At 42.8% G+C, this 18,543-nt stretch overlaps 1 protein-coding gene across 2 annotated transcripts in view; it reads right to left on the bottom strand.

Moving 5' to 3' along the window:
* The window catches only part of LOC146514659 (ephrin-A5b-like), an 89,767-nt gene that overhangs the window by 11,121 nt on the left and 60,103 nt on the right, over positions 1-18,543 (bottom strand). For both annotated transcript variants that reach the window (XM_085166080.1, XM_085166079.1), the window contains exon 2: positions 7,104-7,396. In XM_085166080.1, coding sequence (XP_085022206.1) covers positions 7,104-7,396 — 293 coding nt within the window. The remainder of the gene's footprint in view (positions 1-7,103; positions 7,397-18,543) is intronic.

Genomic DNA, 18,543 nt, shown 5'->3' with positions numbered 1-18,543 from the left:
AATCTGCTATTGACCGAAGCAAATCCCAAGAAGATTTTCGGTACCTCTTTGAGACCAATTTGAGCAAGCAGCAGGAAGCAATCTACAGCAATATCTAACCAACCAAGTGGGGAATACACAATGTTCATGAAACTCAAGCTAAACAACAGAACTGGTCTGTTAGTGAAGCCTTAGCCCAGATTCATGGACATGGACAGCTGAAGACCCAAGTAATCATTCCTGTTATATCTCCTTGACCTCCGATTGTGTGGTTGTGTGGATGAAAAAACAGGCAGGCACGGGTACTGTCAAATGACAAAATTTACATCACTGGAACCCGAGCAGAACCTAATGGACTCGCAGACACAGAAAGTATAATTCTTGCTTCAGACAAGCCAACACAGACGCTCACTGAACCTAAAAAATTTGATTTAGTACCTAAACCTACCCATGAACAAAAGCAAAAAAGTGAAAAATGCAAAACACAAAGTTTACAAGTGGTTTCCTTACTGACTTGACACTTGTGATTTACTCCACTGTCATCCTTCAACCTTGTGGACTTTGTAGCTTTTAGAGGAGGACTGTTATCTCTCAGCATCCAGTATTGCTGCAGGCTGTGCCTTAATGCACAGCCAAAGAAAACCCTCTGTGACAGCAGAGGTATGTGATAGAACGACAGTAACTGACACCCTGGGTTGAGACAGGCTTGGATATAATTTCTCATCAATTTAAAATTTGTAAACCTCATTGCTACTCTTTGCTATTAAAACTATTCAGTTGAAAGTGAAAGTTTCCTACTTTCCATGTGAGCACCAGCCAGATCAGTCAGACAATCAGCAGTGGGCATACACAAAAAGGAAGTGGAAGGGAAAAAAAAGAATAGCCTCCGGAGGGATAAAACAAAGCTGCTCTTATTTACCTTTGGCAGGTGACCATGGTGTACGCCTCAAAATGCACTCTGTGGTGTCATATATTAGTAGATCCTGTTATGCATTGTTTTTGTGTCCTTTAGATAACTTGTTATTCCTTTGATCTGTTTTTTTCTATTGTACAGTTGCAAAACTGTTGAAGAATCTTTTATTTTCTTGTATTTCTTACTCCCTGGCATTAGGTCACAATGTTACTCTCTCATCGCATTCTCTCACCCTCCTTCTCTCCTGCCTTGCCAGCATCGCTTCACAGATTCCACCACACACATGCAATTACCCGACCGTCTCTGCTCCTTTCTCTTGTGTCTACCACTGAGGTCACAGTCTGGGTTTTCTTTCCTCAAGCAACACAGCCGTGCTTCCCCATGACTGTAACTCCAGCTCTGCCTGCAACTCTAGACCCCAGCTATAGTCAGGTCATCTGACGACGAGACAACGGTAAACCTCCCCGTCACGCGCTTAGACACGCTTTGCACATTCAGTCATGTACTGTGTGGACTGAATCAATGCAATCGCATAGTCCAAACCTGCAGCACATATTCCATATCTCTAAACAGACTGGGATGGCGTGTAAGGCTGGGCTTCAGTGTGACTGTGAGGTGAATTAAACAAATCCTGAAATAAATACTCTGGGAAGAGATGTTTTTCTTGTGGTTTATCTTGGGGAACAAAGCCTTTTGTTTTTGCGTTAGCAGCGAGGAGCTAAAGGAGAACTGTTGGGGTCCTGTGCTGCCGAGGTTCACGTCATTATCAATGTAGATGTGCGCTGGCTGTACGGAGCGGGACTCGGCCGTTTGAAGCAGGAGGGCTTTACAGGGAGACAGTCATCTCTCTCACGCGGGGAGAGCCAGACTCTCAACTGTCTCCTCTGAAAATTGGATTTCTATCCCCTGAGATTAGGATCAGGCTTCCCTTGCTCCACTGTGGCTCTATTAGAAAAACATGCCGCCCTCTGAGGCCAGGAGAAGCTTGCAGCAAAAACCTCGCCATCATACTGGTGACCTTTGACCTTCTAGGACTAGCCGTAGTACTACTGATCTCACACCAGGTTGGCTTTCCCCTAAGAGTCTGTCTGTCTGTCTGCCTGAAGGGTTGGTCCACATGCAGCTGCAGGTGTCATCCATTTGACATCCCCCCCCCCCCCCCCCCCCCCCCCCCCTTTGCCAAGCCTAAGGCGAGTGACAATCACTGCAGAGGAGGACAAAGGAGTATCTGTCTTCACTGAGACGAGCTGGAACACTCCTCTCAATATGTCATTTACATGCCCACACAACAGCTTCTCAAACCACATGTATAACACCGGTATTAACTATCAACTATTGTTTGGCTTTGCCGGTGCCGGATAATGTCAACATGCAATATGACACTGATATCAGCAGCTGATAAAACAGTGTTTAATGTAACACAGCCAGGATTTTGGAATCTGGAGAAGAAAACCCGGATCCATCTGGAAAAATATGGGTTTCTTGTAGAAACAGAAATATTTTTTTTGTCATCGGTATAAATTTCAGGATTTCACGGCTCATTTGAAACTTAACAAACACAAATGATCGCTTAAAAACATCAAAAAAAGATATTTGTTTACCGTGCTTAAAGTTTTGTTGGTGTGCTGGTTAAAGTCAAGCTAATGTTAACCATTACACTGTATAGAAACGTACAAAAAATTATAGTAATCTACACGTATTTATATTAAGTGAGTTAGATAACTGTGTTATGTGAATTATGTGGATACAAAAAAACCAACAAGGATTACATTATCAGTAGCATTTTATCTCCTTTCTGCTAATAATTTTCTTTTTTTTGTGGTAAATACAAACACAAAAATACTTTTGTCCATCAATAGTTGCGCAAACATTTAGTTACAGAGAAAAGCGCTTTATTAAACAGACTGCACACTACTTCCCCAGCACTCAACAGGAAATATTACTGGTCTCTAAGCATTTAGATGCTAAAGGGAGAGGTAAGTAACCATGCTTGGTGGAGACCAAAATAAGAGCAACAATTCACATTTACCCACTTGCACACATTCATCCAGTGCTTCCTTTATGCCAGACCTTCCCAAAGTGTGGGGCCCGCCCCCTAGGGGGGTGCAGAGCCATTGCAGGGGGGCGCGGCATAAAAAGGGAAAAAAACAAAACAAAACAACGCTTGGACACTGCTAGCATGGGGCGCCCACACAAACGCAAAGCAGGAGATGAAGCATCGCTGAATATGTTTCCAAACCAACTTCATTCTAATCCAAAGACTAGAAAATATGGTGAAGCATATCTTCCCTTGGTTTCACCTGCACACGTGCCAAGGTAGGTCTTCCCTGCAGAATTGGTTTTCCCTTCGTCGGGAGCAGCGCTGGGCTGTTTAAATCACGGACAAACAGTATCCCACATTCTTGATTTGTAGTTTACAAACACTTGTTGTAATGACTAACTACTCCTGACATTTTGGAGATGTTAGCTCTTTATACAGTAAAGTTACAGCAGGATACAAATAATATCAGGCTGATCCTGCCACGATTTGTCCTCCCTGTCTAAATCACAGACAAACAGTATCCCACAGCTGTTTATGTTTTTAAACCCATTTTGCAGAGGGATCTTTTGAAAAATGTATTGATAGCAATGTTGAATATTATTACACAATATTATAAAAAAAACAACTACATGTAAAATAATCACACCGTGACGCCTCTGCCTTTCTAAATGGAGGGACAGTAACTGCGTGTTTATATGTAAGTGTGTAAAACCTGCAGATAGTCAGATTAACAGTATTTCGTCTCTATCTGCCATTCTGCAATTCCTCTCATGTAAACAATAACGTGGCGCACAGTGTGACGTGAAAAAAGGCACATACCTTTGACGTTGCGTGACGAACTCTGTATTCCTCGTCCACACGTAAACGCAAAAAAGAGTTTTAAAAAATCTCCGTTCTCGGTGATTCGAAACGCTGTTTACGTGTGGACGAAACAGCTGCGTTTTCAAAAATACCTGTGTAGGTGTGGACATAGCGTAAAAGAGTTAGTAGTTTATTTTCTTACTACCTGTAATTTATTGCAGATTACTTGTATTTGCTTAATTGTTTACTAAATGTTTGAGGTGTGAAATACACCGCAATGGAGCAAAATATGGGTGTGTGTGGTTGGAGGATGTGTTCGTGCATGCGTTCGTGCGCGAAGGGGAGGCGCGAACATTTTTCTTGTAAAACAAGGGGGGCCCAGCAAAAAAAGTTTGGGAACCACTGCTTTATGCTAAGGTGCCCTGTCTAACATTCACACGCACACTCTGGTTGATGCACTCAAGGTTCAGTATCTCGCCCAAGGATCCTGCAAAACATAGACTGGAAGTGTCCGGGATTAATCCACCGACCTTTCAACCTATAGGTGACCCGCTCTACCACCTGAGCCACAACTGCTCCAAAAAAAGAGAATGATTATTAGGATAACATATTCTAGGTGGTTAAAATGCTCTACAAAAATGCTGGTGGATGTTTACAGCAGGTAGAAACAGGTTGGTGCTTCTGCATGGTACAACCGATACTGATATTTGCAGATTTAAATAACTACACAGTGTTATTAATGTTTATGGAGGAAAGTCTGTTTATGTTTTGTGTATCTGTGATAAAACAAATATATTTTAAAAATTGTATAATGTATTGGAATATCTTGGATTTGCCCAATTCTGTAACATGTTCCACATCACAAACGCAACAACCGATCGAGCAAAAGGGGACGTTGCAAGGTGCCTTCTGGTGGACAAACTATGTGATGTCAACATTTATAACGTGGGTGGAGGGTGTTTCTCCCACCTCTGTTTTACTTTTTACATTTTCATTTACTAGCACTTATAAATATGCTGATATTGATAGTATCAACCAATATTAGCTATTTACAGATCTATCGGCCTGCCGATAACTCTGTCTGGTTTTACTTGAACTTTTACACCCTTTAAAACCTACTAGGAGTAACCTTTGAAGCTCTTTTCGGAACTGAGTGGTTTCTGTCATATTTTGGGCCTGATTATAGAAGAAAATGACTGGGCTTACATCGGGTCTTAGTGAAGGTGAGCTCTTCCTATGCAGCTACCCTTGGAAAACCTGTAACCTATTCTAATGACCATCAGACCAAGCTTTTATTGATATATACCGAGGTGTCAAAACTCATCATTAAGGGTACAGAGGACATTGTTAAATTTTGTCATTATGCAGGAATGAGTTAAAAGCTCACTTTGGAGGCAATGGTATTTTGAAGCTTCCAGCACAGCCAAGGGTCTTCCAGGCCAAAGCTTCCCTTTCAGTCTCACTGGTTAATATATATGAATACATATACATTAAAATGATGAAAAGCTAAATCGTTGTCAAGTGATGGCCTGTATTTTTTCCTTAGCTCTATGCATCGCCGAGCCAAAGCCTGCTCAAATGTGATGGGAATAAAGGTGGACTATTAAACACAACCAGAGAACTTCCAGTACCAAAAATCTTGTCGCTTGCCTAATGCTTCTGTGTATTCACATGCGAATATCTCCTGACATTGATTCTTTCCACATCATCTGAGACTTGCCATTCATCATCACTAAACTTGACAGTCCATCCATCCACCCACCAGATTTCAAATAATGAAATATTTAAAGAGATGGACACAAAATAAACATACAGCTGCAATTCATTATACACAATCTGAGATTTACATGTTTCCATGTTGCAGAAGTACCTTTGCAACCAGCATTTTCCCTGACTACAGACACATGAGATGTTCTGCCTGTAGGGCATTGGTATTCTCCTGGAGGTGTCTGTCATTTGTCATTTAATCCTGTGGTCAGACCCTGTGTTCTCAGAGGAAAAATAAAAGAAACAAGTATCTGATTGATGAGTCATGAATCTGAGTCAGCAAGATAAAGTCCATATGGCTTTGTGCAGTTTTGGGCATATGGACTGTCTCTCTGCCTTTCTTCTCTCTCTTTCGATGATCAATCATCATCAATCTGCAGAAAACCTTGGCTTCTGTCAGTTCAGTGCCAACTCAACAAATGAAGCAGAATTAAGCAATCTATAACTTTTCTTATCCACATCTGAGGAACTGCAACAACATCAACAATTCTTTGGCAGCACTATCAATACAACGCAATCTCCCTAAACAATAAAGAGAATGGAGTCAAACAGACTAGCCAATTGACACAGAGATCCAACAGAAACATCCAGTGACGGGTAATATATCACAATACAAAATACTGCAATGAAAATACAGAATGAGATCCGGTAGAACTCGCAGGACGGCAGTCTAGATGATATTAAGATCCCAGATGCTAGCACGGGGAAACATCCATGGAAGGAAAGGAATGTTCAAAGTTAGTACCTTCGAAAATCTCTGGTGTCACCTTTGATCCGGCTGTGTCGTTAAAGTTTCCGAAATATTTTCTTACAATAAAAGTGGAAATTATTGTTTGACAGGTTAAATCAGTGACCTCAGTCTGGAGGCAAGGCTGCCAAGCTGCACTAGCACTGTGGGGGAAGTATGGGAAATAAGCTTTCTACATATTCTCTATTATCTTACTATCTTTGTTGTGATGCCAAAGCAGTCTTTCCACTGACTCTTCCACTCCTTATTAATGTCAGTACCAGTGAGGGTCTTTCCCGACCACAAGTGTCAGCTAAATACCTCAAATCTACCATCGAGCGCTCTGTGTCTCATTTAGTCCATGTCTTCTGGCCCTGCAGGGCACTGACTTCACTTATGAAAACATGACTTCCCAGCTGCTTGTTTTCCCCGAGTCTTTCTCACGAGGAGGAGAAAGCTGAGCTCAGCCAGTCAGCAACAAACGGCACCTTTGCCGAGACCTCAACAGCAGAGATACTTTGTTCCCTCTGGCTTGTGTTTTGGTTTGGCCCTGGTTCCAAGGACTTGCAAAACAATATTTGAACACTGATGTCTTTTTTGCGAAATTCCAAGATAACTTTCATACTGGTCTACAGATGTGTTTCATACTTGGAGCTTCTTATTGTGGTGACGTGTGCACATAGTATACCTGTACCACTGAGTTAGCAGCAATACCAAAATAATAACTTCTTGGTTTGTAGAAAATTACTGAAATTAAGAGCTTTGAATTTCTATAATGTGGACTAATTTGATGCATAAAAAATGAGAAAAAAAAATCGGATCAAGCATTTAATTCTAACTGCAATGCTAGCAATATCCAAAAAGCAGATACTCACAGATATAATAATACTCTCTGCCAGGGCGGAACTCAAAGCCTAAGGAGAAGGGCGTAAAGAGCTGGAATTTCTCTGAGAACTTGAGCGGTCCGTTTGGCGACAGAGGCCTGTTGCACTCCCAACGCTTGAAGCCCTTGGAGTTGTGGTCGCATGAGCTGTAGCCGTCGTAGTTCACCATGTAGAGGACGTAGCGCTCTGCTCGATCATCAGCAACTGGGCCGACGTAGTGCGGACAGTAGATGTCAAGGTAGTCATTGATGCAGACGTCGATGTGGTAGTCACCCCGGTAGAATCTGGAAGGAACAGAAGAAACATAACCGCCATGAGCATACTTATGAGTGTTAAAAGACAGACATAGCTGCAGGGTCTGAAAAGCGAAGCCAGTACGGAAGGGCTTTGAAACCTGCATTCTTGTTAATGGGCACCTTGGGGCAATACAGCTGGTGGGTGGTGGTGGGGGGGAAACAAGGCTTCCTGTCCTATAGAAATCCATGGGAAAAAGACCCTCAGCCTCAACCTCTCAACACTTTCCTGATGAGTTAATGGGCTCAGTCACTCATTTTGGGTCATGAATAAAGTCCGTTCTGTACATTTTGGTCATTCTAAGAGCGAGAAAGAAGGACAGTCCACGATATGCACACTGGCTATCGACTTGTGGTTGAAAAGTCATTACTCAGTAAGCATGCGGTTTCACAATCAGATCCAACACTCCCTTGACATGTTTCAAAACACCAAGATGACTATAGTGAAAACATCTCGTTTCTTCATAACAGGATTTTACTAATCAGTTGGTGACATTACTGTAACTGCTGTCTGTGGTTTAATGTGGGAACCTTTATTCAGGCAGGTAAAGCGTCAGTTTTATTTTTTCACCTGCAACAATATTTATAAACTCCACTGGGCTTTTTACCAGGCCCAAACCATCAAGGTTAAGTCCCTGATTCCATAATAAAGAAAAAAAGCCAACTGTGCAAATGTTATCTGAGGAATACTTTAGTGTCAAATCCTGAACCACATTTGGCATATATGACTGAAATAAAAAGCAAGACTTTTTGAATATTTGTCTTTATAATCAAGAGTGAGGGCAGGTTTTATGTTGCAGCAATAATGCCACCATACTTGGTTTATTATTGGCTGTAATGATTGTTCTGCACATTTACATGAAGAGATGATTCCCCTGGCAACATCATACAAAGTGTGACTACTGGTCTTGACCTTTCAAATCATGTATTTGCCTAATGAAGATACACTGAGCATGCATGCTCTCTGCAGCTGCCTGGTTTGTGCTGTTCTTCACATTTAACATTCAGATCCCCTGAAGCAGTGCTTTGCTAAAGGGTACATCAGGAGCAGCTGTTTAAGTGTGCAGGAAGTTATTTATTGATTTGTTTGGGGAGTCTCTACCCATCATGTTCACCAATGATGTGTTTCCCTAAAGAGTTGTGAATACAGCAATATCTGATGACAAGTGGTGAAAAGTTGGGCAACTCAACAAGGCCACAGCTGAAGAAAAAGTGCTCAGGCTGGACCGTCAAAAAGATGCACGCAGGCTCTGGTTTTGTTTACATGATCTCATCATGTCAGCCTTAATCATCACCAGCATCTTGTGAGATTCAACTGAGTTCCTCCTCAAGGCACCCGCCTGAGCAGAAAGCTCTCCTGACACATGCTAGTCACTCCTAAGCCATATATCAATGTTAGTACTCAGCAGCAATGATTTATGCTGGAACTGAAATTAAAGTCCCCTAGCATTACAGGACTAATCCCCCTGGTTAGCATGTGCCTTTTGCAGCGCTAAGAGGATCCCTGCGTAGAATACGATTTTCATTAGCTCCAATATGACAGCATGATGTAGGAGCCCCTTGTGGAATCTGTGAGTCTGAGAAAACGAGGCCTGTTCTCAAGCCTCGCCTTGAAACAGCCCCTTGTGTTTACTGTACACCGAGTGGACACAAGAAGTAGGGAAAAAGTGTAATAGCGACATATGCCAGGTATTCATTCCTGAGGAGAGCGATTGGAAACATATATTCCCATAGGCGCCGTATAAGGTTGCATTTCTGAGGCTTTTAGTGGAGACAGATTAGGCTTGGGCAGCCGGCTGGATGTGTCTCTATAGCTGCTAATGGCCCGCGGTTCAGTATCACTGACATACTGCGGATGTCTTCAATACTCCACCTCTGTTCATTGACACAGCGAGGACCGTCAGGGGAGATGGGGCCAGAGACCGTGCTGGAGCATGCGGCAGGCTGATGATCTGATATGGGTGAACTCGCCAGAGCACCGTAGGGGGTTTTCTATCCTGACTTTTCACAGGCCCTCACTGGCCACAGATCACATATTATGCCCATCTCTGCTCCTCACCGAGGGAATGGGAAAACCAATCAGCTGATCTGCGGCCAGGTGAGACAGACAAGGAGGGTTTTAGATGCAGCTGTTGCTACTGACACGTACATGAGCAGCATAAAGGGACGTGTGTGCTCGCCGTAGCCTGCCAGGGGTATCAGGTTGTCGTTACAGATTGTAAATGTGCTGCAGGATTAGTGGCCAGCCCACTGGGTTTGCGAGGGCCACAAATGAGTGGATGTGTGTGTATGCATGATAGCGGGGTGTGTGGGAGAAAAAGATTAGAATATGGCCAACGGTGCCGGCCATATTCTAATCTTTTTCTCTCTCTAATTATAGTCTGGTCAAATGTGAAACCAAAGCCCTGTTTTCTCTCCCAGTTTTTTCCCCCCTCGAGCACCAGCTGAGCGCTTTGGCAGTCTCAGCATGGCCTCCCCGCGCCTTAGTTTCAGACTCGCTTGCTGATATTATGACTACCAGGGGTCAGCCGGCTCCACAGTATCATGTCCTCAGCCAGAAGCACAGTGGGATAGACTGCTTTGTCCTGTGTCTTTACAAAGCTGTAAACTATAGCTGTGCCCCTGGAAGTGTCAGAGGCTGTCAATCAAACACGACCCCAGAGTAACAGCTAAGATTAGTCAGGATTAAAAAGAGTTTCTAACTAATTCCTGTGTGAAAGAAAAGAGGAGAAAGTTTGTGAAACTGACAGTGACCCTACTCGGGCTTGAGTATTTGTTTCCAGATACATCCGGATCATGTCTGAAGAGGGGTCAGAGTTTGCTTCAAGCATCAGCAAGCGTGGTAAGATTAGTCTCCAGTGACTGATTAGCTTTCACTTCACTTCTTCTGTGCTTAAGTGCAGGGGAATCAAAACAATAAGTTCACTCGGGATGTTAGATTCCACTCTTTTTTAAAGATTTTTAAACAGCATTTAGAATAAACCGGAGCTACTTTATCCAAGTGAAACTGTTCTTGGATATAAACTGTAAGACTTTATGCAAGAATAAGTTTCTCTTGAAATTTGAAAGTTTAAACACTGCATACATCATCTCCTCTTTATTGGAGTGGAAGCACAACTATTACTTCTGATGGCTGCATCCAGCAGGATAAGGTGCCACGTCACAAAGCTCATATCATCTCAAACCAGTTTGCTGAACACAACAATGAGTTCACTGTCCTCAAATGGCCTCCACAGTCACCAAATCTCAGTCCAATAGAGCACCTGTGGGATGTGGTGGAACAGGAGATTCTCATTATGGATGTGCAGCTGACAAATCTGCAGCCACCGTGTGATGCTGTCATGTGAGTTAGGAGCAGAACCTCTGAGGAATCTTTCCAGCACCTTGTTGAAGCTGTGACATGAAAACTTAAGGCAAAAAGGGGTCCAACACAGTACTAGCAAGGTGTAACTAATGAAGTGTCCCATGAGTGTATGTAGTCCAGAAAATGTCTTGATTTCTCAAGAAATGTTCTTTTTCACTTCAATAATCCAGGTGAAGGAACTTTTTGCTGCAAGAAATTCAGTTGAAATTTCTGCAACAAACCACAGTGTTACGGTGACACAACACTTGGGCTGTAAATCACAGTCTGACAGCACTGTGTGACATTATGTGAGCCAAACAATGTGACAATAAGAAAATGTGCTTCAGTCATTAGGGCATCTACAACGACAGAGAAGAGCCAACCTCGAGACAATGCTGCACTTTAAATGCTGCATGTAAAACTATGCTGGAGTTCACATGCCGCTCGCTGGAAAGGCTGTCTGAATCCTGCCCAAAGCTTCCAGCCATAAAAGATCAATACAGGCAATTTATTATAGGGTGCTTCTCAAATGATCTGGAAAGTTTGCAATAAATAAACTAGAAAGATATTGCATGGAATAGGGATTAGGGAGGGTGGGGTGTCAAAACATTCCTCAGACACCTGGGTCGGGGAGAGGATTTGATGCGGCACCTTTATCTCTCTCAGTTTTGGCTTTTATTCACAGCCCATGATCGATCAACAGCTGTTGGTGAAACCATTCACGATTTAATCTTGACATATTTCTTTTTGCCAAAAAATGTTCTCTAAGCAGAGAGAGGGTGCCCCCTGAAACAGCGTGCACCACTGCCTGCCTGTAAATTTAGTTTGAATGACCGGTTTCTTACTCATGTCTTGGATGCGCTTCTCTCTGCTGCTCGTTTACAGTCAGACTGTGAAACACAGGATTGGATTCTAGCTCCGAGCAGAGCAAAACATGTGCTGCGAAAAGCGGGCTGCATATGGACTGTAGGTGTTTACTGCGAAAGACGATAAAATGCGGGGTGAGAGAAGCGAGAGCGCCAGCAGATGAGCCAGATGTTTGCCAGATGGAGGCTGTACGGACGTTTTTGAGTGGCACAAGTGAAATATTGATAAGACGCAGAGCCATAAACGCACCGCCAGACCCGCGATGTAGTGGAATAAATGAGATTTCAGCCCTCGCTGCCTTTCCTCTTTTAACCAAAGTCTGTCTCCTGCTGATCTCTGCTCTGATCTCTACTTCATCTAACTTAAGACTAGAAGGACCCCCATTCTGGGCTGGACTGAAGCGTGTGAAAGAAACTTTTCTTTTTCTTCTACCCAGCTAAAAAGCCTCAACTGCTTTCTCAGTCACCAGCAATAGGGTTTCTTCATTTTCATCAAAAAAGATTTATTCATCTGTTTTTCTAAATGGCTTTGTTGTTATAGGCTATTTAGTGAGTCATTAAGCCTTCACAGGGCTGATCGAGGCAATTTCAACAGTTATGTTTTTCCTTTTGCTGTTGCTCTGAGCAGCGGGAGGTGTCGAAGGCTGAACAAGGCTTTGGGGTTTGATAGCAGGAGGCAGAAAGAACGATTAGACCTTAGCAGAAAAAAAGAATCATGGTTCAACAGTTCAGTATTAGTTATAAATGTGTCATAATGAGCCATTAACAAAACAAAAGCACCTTAGTCCATTTGTCTTAGGGATTAATGATCCCCGATTGGCTGAATTACTCATGCCCAGTTAGAGGGGTTTAATCAATGAATCAGTAACCGGAGCTCTTAACAAAGCACACATCTATGGATAATCCCTCTTTTCAGTCAGCTCTCCCACTTTGTTTGCTTTCTCTATCCCCATCTGGTGTGTTTGTGTCACTCCGTGGCCTGGCACAGGTAGGGAATGGTCGAGCCAGATTAGAGAGAAAGCACAACACAGAGAGAGAGCGAGAGGTGGAGGAAGGGTGTGAAAAGAGGAAAGAAAACAAGAAAAGGTGCCTTTGCACTATTCCGATTTTTTCATATCTATTGCATTAAAGGTTTGATTTCTTTCTCTGTGACAAACAACGGTGCTCACGAATCTCTAGAAGAACGTTGTTTGCTTTCACTTTTCTCCCATATTACAAAGCTTTTTTTTTTTGTTCCAGGAAACATTGGAGGAAAGTCTTGAGAAACAGCAGGACCGTAAATAAAGCATTACTGTTTTATTTCCCAACATGAGGGTTTTAAATGATGTTTCAGGCCCTCTCTTTGCTGCCAGGAATTATGTTCTGGCAGAGAGTGAGAACTATATGTATTTACTTTTTATTTTATTGCCACAAATAAAAGGGAAAAAAACCCTGTCTGCACTCAGGAAGCACCGATTGTGAAAATCTGGGTTGGTATTTGTGTTTAAAATAATGTAACCTATGACTGATGCATTTACTGATGTTTTACTTTTGTTTTTATTCTTTTTTATTCTTCTGTTTGTGCAGTGAAATAAAGAAATCTTCAGTTAAAAGTTTTTAAGTTTCTAATCACTCTGTTTGACTTCATCCTGGCTAAATGTCCACAATTATCAGCCACTTACATCAGAAAACATCATCCTATGTCCCAAAAGGCCAATATAAGTCAACTAATGGGCTGATATATCAGTGCATCCCTAGTCTGCACACGTCTCCTTTACCTTCCTCAGAACATATCTCTTTGACATAGTTTAATTCTTTAGGGTCTGAAAAAATGTTTTCTTTAAAACTGAAAAAATGACAGTAAAAACTTTGTAAAAGTAAAACTAAAACCACCCATCAAAAAGTTCACAACCTCGTGAAGATTTCTTAATGTAGCCACAACCTTGACTGCACAGAAGTTACAACACTGCCCTGTAGGAAATTCAGAGATAACAAAACAAACTGGAAAGTTCTTGGAGAAACAAAACGGGAAACAGGAGTGAGGACGAGGGAGTAGAGGGGGCAAAGACAGGGAGTGGAGGAAGTGAGGTTAAACAAAAGAAAGGAAGCGGGAGCAAAATGAAAGACGGGAAAATAAACCGAAGTAGTTATCAAAGAAAAGAGGGTAAAACAGAAGAGTGGAGGAGGAGAAAATCAAATGGAAGACTGATAAATGTAAGACCTGATTGGGAAAAAGAAAACAGTAGAAGACGAGTGGAAGGAGGAGAACAGGATAAAGCCGCCCTGTTGTTTTCCCAATGAACACGGTGGGTCACACGAGGGGCAGCTTCCCAGGGTTATTCCACAAAAAGAGAAAAGAAGCGATGCTTTGAGCCCACAGAAACACATGAAGCTCCTGTCACACAAACACTTGAAAGATGCAAATGCAACCGCAGAGTGCAGACCTCACACTGCTTCTTACTTTTCCACAGAGTCTGTAGTTCCCAGTCGCACCCTCAAGGGGGAGCCCTTAATGGGCCCGATAAGGTCCTGATCATGTAATGTGATGTCACCAGATGGGGTCTGTCCACCCCGTTGCCCTCAGGGTTGGGAGGTCTTGATTGCCCTCCCTCCACCTGTCCAATCATTCACAGCTTTCCGCCTCTGGAAAGTTAAAGCCACCATTACTTAGGTGGCTAATTATATACACACACATCTGTCCATAGACTCACAAACACACTCACATAGGCACAGACTGCATTTAAACACATAATGTGTCTGCCAGAGGGCTCAGGCCGGCTGGGTGCTGACAGCAGAGAGATGGGGAAAATGGAGCCTGTAAAGTATAGACAGTTCCCCGTTTTCTGCTTCTTTTTTTTCTGCTGGGAACAAAACCAGTGGAGGTGAATAATTGGCCTCTGATTGAAAACACATTGCTGCTTGTGGGAAGGCACCTCAGATAGTTCAGAAAGGGTGAACAGAGGCTGGATGAGATGGGAGGAACGAAAGCGGACAGTTCGTCGTTGGTTCCTGGCGGTCTTGACTGTGTCAACTGCTAACTCGTCCTTCAACGCAGCTGCAGAAGCTCCGACAGACAGACAAGGATCTACGTAAAGCTTTACGTACTCTAACCAAACTTACCACAAAGCTCCTGTTTCTGAACACTTCATGTACCAGCGCAAACTTTGAGAACAAACTAATTACTAAAGGTGATGCTGAACTCTCAAAATAGTGTTTCCAAGATGTTTTGCAATGTTAAGTTTGCTAAACACGCACACTTTAAATAAAGCCTTATTTTTCACATCTTTAATTTCTTGGAAAGAACTTTATGTTCAATTTAACAATCCTTGGAAAATGGAAAAGCTGGACCCAAGCACGAGACAGGCTACATTTCACATAATGTGACTAATGCAGCATTTTTCCATTAGAGGCCTTGTTTTCCTGGTAAATGCCCACTTATTACAAACTCAACACTCAACAGCCTGAAATTCGCGTTACCCCGATGACCTCAGTGTGATATAATCAGGGTTATTTTCTCTGACTTTACAAAATTCCTCCAAAAGAAACGAACAGCAACATGAAGCGGGGCCTGAAACGCGCCTTTAATTTAAAGTTGTCTCTCCACAACAATTTAAAAAGGCTCAAACGCGTCAAAGAGAACTCACTGTAGTCACAGTAGCCAACAATGCAATGTCCTCTTTATTAGATTTAGGGAGAAAAAAAAATCAAACTTCCGATGTTAAACATCAGACCTAATATTGTGTTTGCTTACTTGACCTAATGAAGCGGGAACCCCAGTGGCTCCTCAGCCCTCCTGCTTCCAGCATCCCTGCCTACATCTCAAGTGCAAATTACCGGAATGTCTCTTAATATCCAAGTAATAATTTATACTAAGATAATTACTCACTATATATATGCTGAATGCAATTCTAGCTCGTGGGCAGATTTCTAATGTGTGCAGCTAATTTGCTGCTCAATAAAAAAGTTTAAAAACATAACTTTTTGAGTACTTTTACAGTCTGAGTCCTATATGGGTCTCCTGAAATGAAATGTAGAACTCTGATTGATGTTCGTATGGAGCGATCAGCTGATAATAAGCTGATTGCGAATTATTCCACTTTTAAAACAAGTTGTTGCTGGTCAGACTGCTGCCGAGCGACTCTGAGTGAACCGACCCTTTCAGATGAGTATTTCTGACTGTGCACAAACTGAGTGAGACAAGCGATTCTCCTCCTGTCTTACATGAATGAGGCAGGTTAATTACTGACAGCGCTATTCTGGTGTCAAGGAGGTCAAAGCAGCAATGGAAGCATGGGGTGAGTGTGAGTCAGCACACAGACGCACACACAGCAGGGCTCCATCATTCAGTCAGTGTAAAACCCCAAGGGGCCGACAGAGCGACTCATAAACCCCCTCTGTGCTAAAGATGCTCGTTCAGGTTTCCATGACCGCAGTTTACAGCAACACAGCACTCCAGCCATGGAATCGCCACTTTTAACAAACACATACCTGAGAGTGTGTTCAAGCAGGCAAACAAGCACTAAACATGAGCGCAGACACACAAGTACTTCTAATGTCACATGACTCCAGGAGGCCCACAGCAGGTTTGGTTAAAATAACCCGGCTAGCATATGTCCCATCAGCACCTGCCCAAGTGGATGGAGGAACAATCTGCGAGGCGCTGCAGATATGGGCACGCGTGTGCATGTGATTCTGGTGGCGAGCACGATCCCGAGCACACGGAGTGAGTGTGTGCGCTCGTGCAGGGTTCAGTGGCTGAACATCCCGGGACGCCTCCCGTCAGACGAAACGCTCACCGTGCTCGGCTGATATCGATCTGACACCTTAGACTCTGAGCTGAGGTCAGGGGTTAGTGACAGCCCATTATTCAGCTTGAGAACCAGTGTTTGGTCAGTGTCTGAGCCCAGGTGACGGCCTGACCTCGCTGTCGTCCATCTTAGAAGCTGCTGAGGGATGGAAGGTGAAGTTTTAAAAGTCTCTCTTAAAAAACTCAATTCCCCATGAAATGCTTCATGCTTCATTTATTCTGTTTTTTGCTGCTATAGACAGGAGTCCCGCTCTCTCCCCGCCATCTTTGTGTTCTGCAGGCATTTCATTGTCTTCCACTTAATGGGCTGACTTTACTGAATCAATAAAGTTCATTTCTTTATGTTTCTTTCTTTCTTTTTTGCCCTGCTTTAAATGATCAACAAATATCCACATTAAACCAGCCCTATTATTTATTTAAACTTTTGATTATATTGGTAATTTGTAATATGTGTTATGAACTTAATAAAATGAAATTAAATAGGAACTAGATTCAGTTAAACAAAAAGCTTTTTAAAGTTAGAACTGAATAAAATAAAGCCAAAGTAGTTATTTTAAAGAGGCCACATTATATTAGAATAGCATGTAGAGATGTTTGATGCCACTGCTGTGTCATTAAGTATTTTTATAATCCTTAAGAAAAAAAATCCCTCTCTGTGGTGCAGTAATGTTTTTTCATGTTTTTTATTTTCTTGCCTCACCAACAGCTACCCTCAGGCCAACAACCAGCAACTGCTGACATACACTCTGAGCTCTGTATGCATAGCTGCGTAACAGGTTTGGTGCTATTACACAACTATGCTTTACGAATTTAATACTTTGCAAGTTTAATATGTTCAACAAGGAGCCAGACTGCTAAATGAACATTAGGAAGAGACACGTCAGCCAAAACGTTTACTCAATTCAGCCTCAGCTGGCTCTTTAGCATTCCTACATATCGTTCTACTCTGAGGTCCACATCATAACCATAAAACAAAAAAAATACAACAAAATTTCAGAAAATGCAACATTATACTTTACAAAAAGACTCATTTTCTTTTTAAAATGAAAGAATTCACATCTATGGCCACCAGTTAATGTCATTTCCTGTCTCTAACACTCTTGGAAGAAAAGGCTGAAATCATGATTGTTGTATTTTCTGAAAAACCTTTGTGTTTTATTTTTCTTATTCCATTCTGGACCTTAAGGTTAGTGCAGAAAAAGTGCCAAACACAAATGGAAAACCACAAACTGTGTGGTCCATTCGTGCACTCGTTCACATGAGCTGTTGACGAACGTCATGCCTCGTGCGGCTAGATTTTCAAAAACTTAAAGTAGAATTGGAGCATCAGTCAGCACACGAAGACAGGAGAAAAAAACCTTCCTTGCTCCATCTTTCCAGCGGAATGAGGCAAATATTTCTGTCTTTAACATATTTGTCTTAATAATTTCATGTAGCACAAACGTATGGTGAGTCCAAGCACCAGACGTAGTATGCAAAAATACTTATTATGTATTTATTTAGGCTTGTTAGTTGGATATCAATGCTAATATCCCTGTTTCTACTCTCTTTAATATAAGTAGGACATTAAAAAAGAAAGTTTAGCCGTAAAAAGTAACACAAAGGAGTAAAGCAGCGATACAAACAAGCAAAACTAGTGCACGTGCACGCACAAACCAGACAGAAAGCCAGATGCGAGCTAGCCTAAGCAGCAGTGATTTCTACAGGAAGGCCCCACCTGAAGCATGTTTAACTAACATGGCCCTGATCCCCACTGCGAGGCCAAGACTCTGACCTCCGACCTCGCTCCCCAGGGGCGATCCTAACCCCCTGTGCAGCCCTATCACTTTACTGCACCCCAGGGAGCCATGGCCCTGCCCCTCCAGGCCGCCCTGGGCCCAAAACACTCTGAACTCACAACCAGGACTGGTTGGTGGTGGTGTCGGAGGGGAGGGACAACGGTGACGAGAGGAGCCCACAACGTCTGGACTCAATCACCCGCCCATGACAAGCCTGCAATGCATTCACACACACGCACACACACCCCACTACGACTGCATGCAAACACACACACCAACACCAGCACTTATCCACCAGTGAGGTCTCACACACATCAAAGTGCGGTGGAGCTGACTTGGCTGAGTAATAGGCGTTCTGTGGGGAG

The sequence above is a fragment of the Neolamprologus multifasciatus genome, chromosome 7, assembly GCF_963576455.1.
Source record: "Neolamprologus multifasciatus chromosome 7, fNeoMul1.2, whole genome shotgun sequence".
NCBI lineage: Eukaryota > Metazoa > Chordata > Actinopteri > Cichliformes > Cichlidae > Neolamprologus > Neolamprologus multifasciatus.
This window is presented reverse-complemented; position numbering and strand designations above follow the sequence as displayed.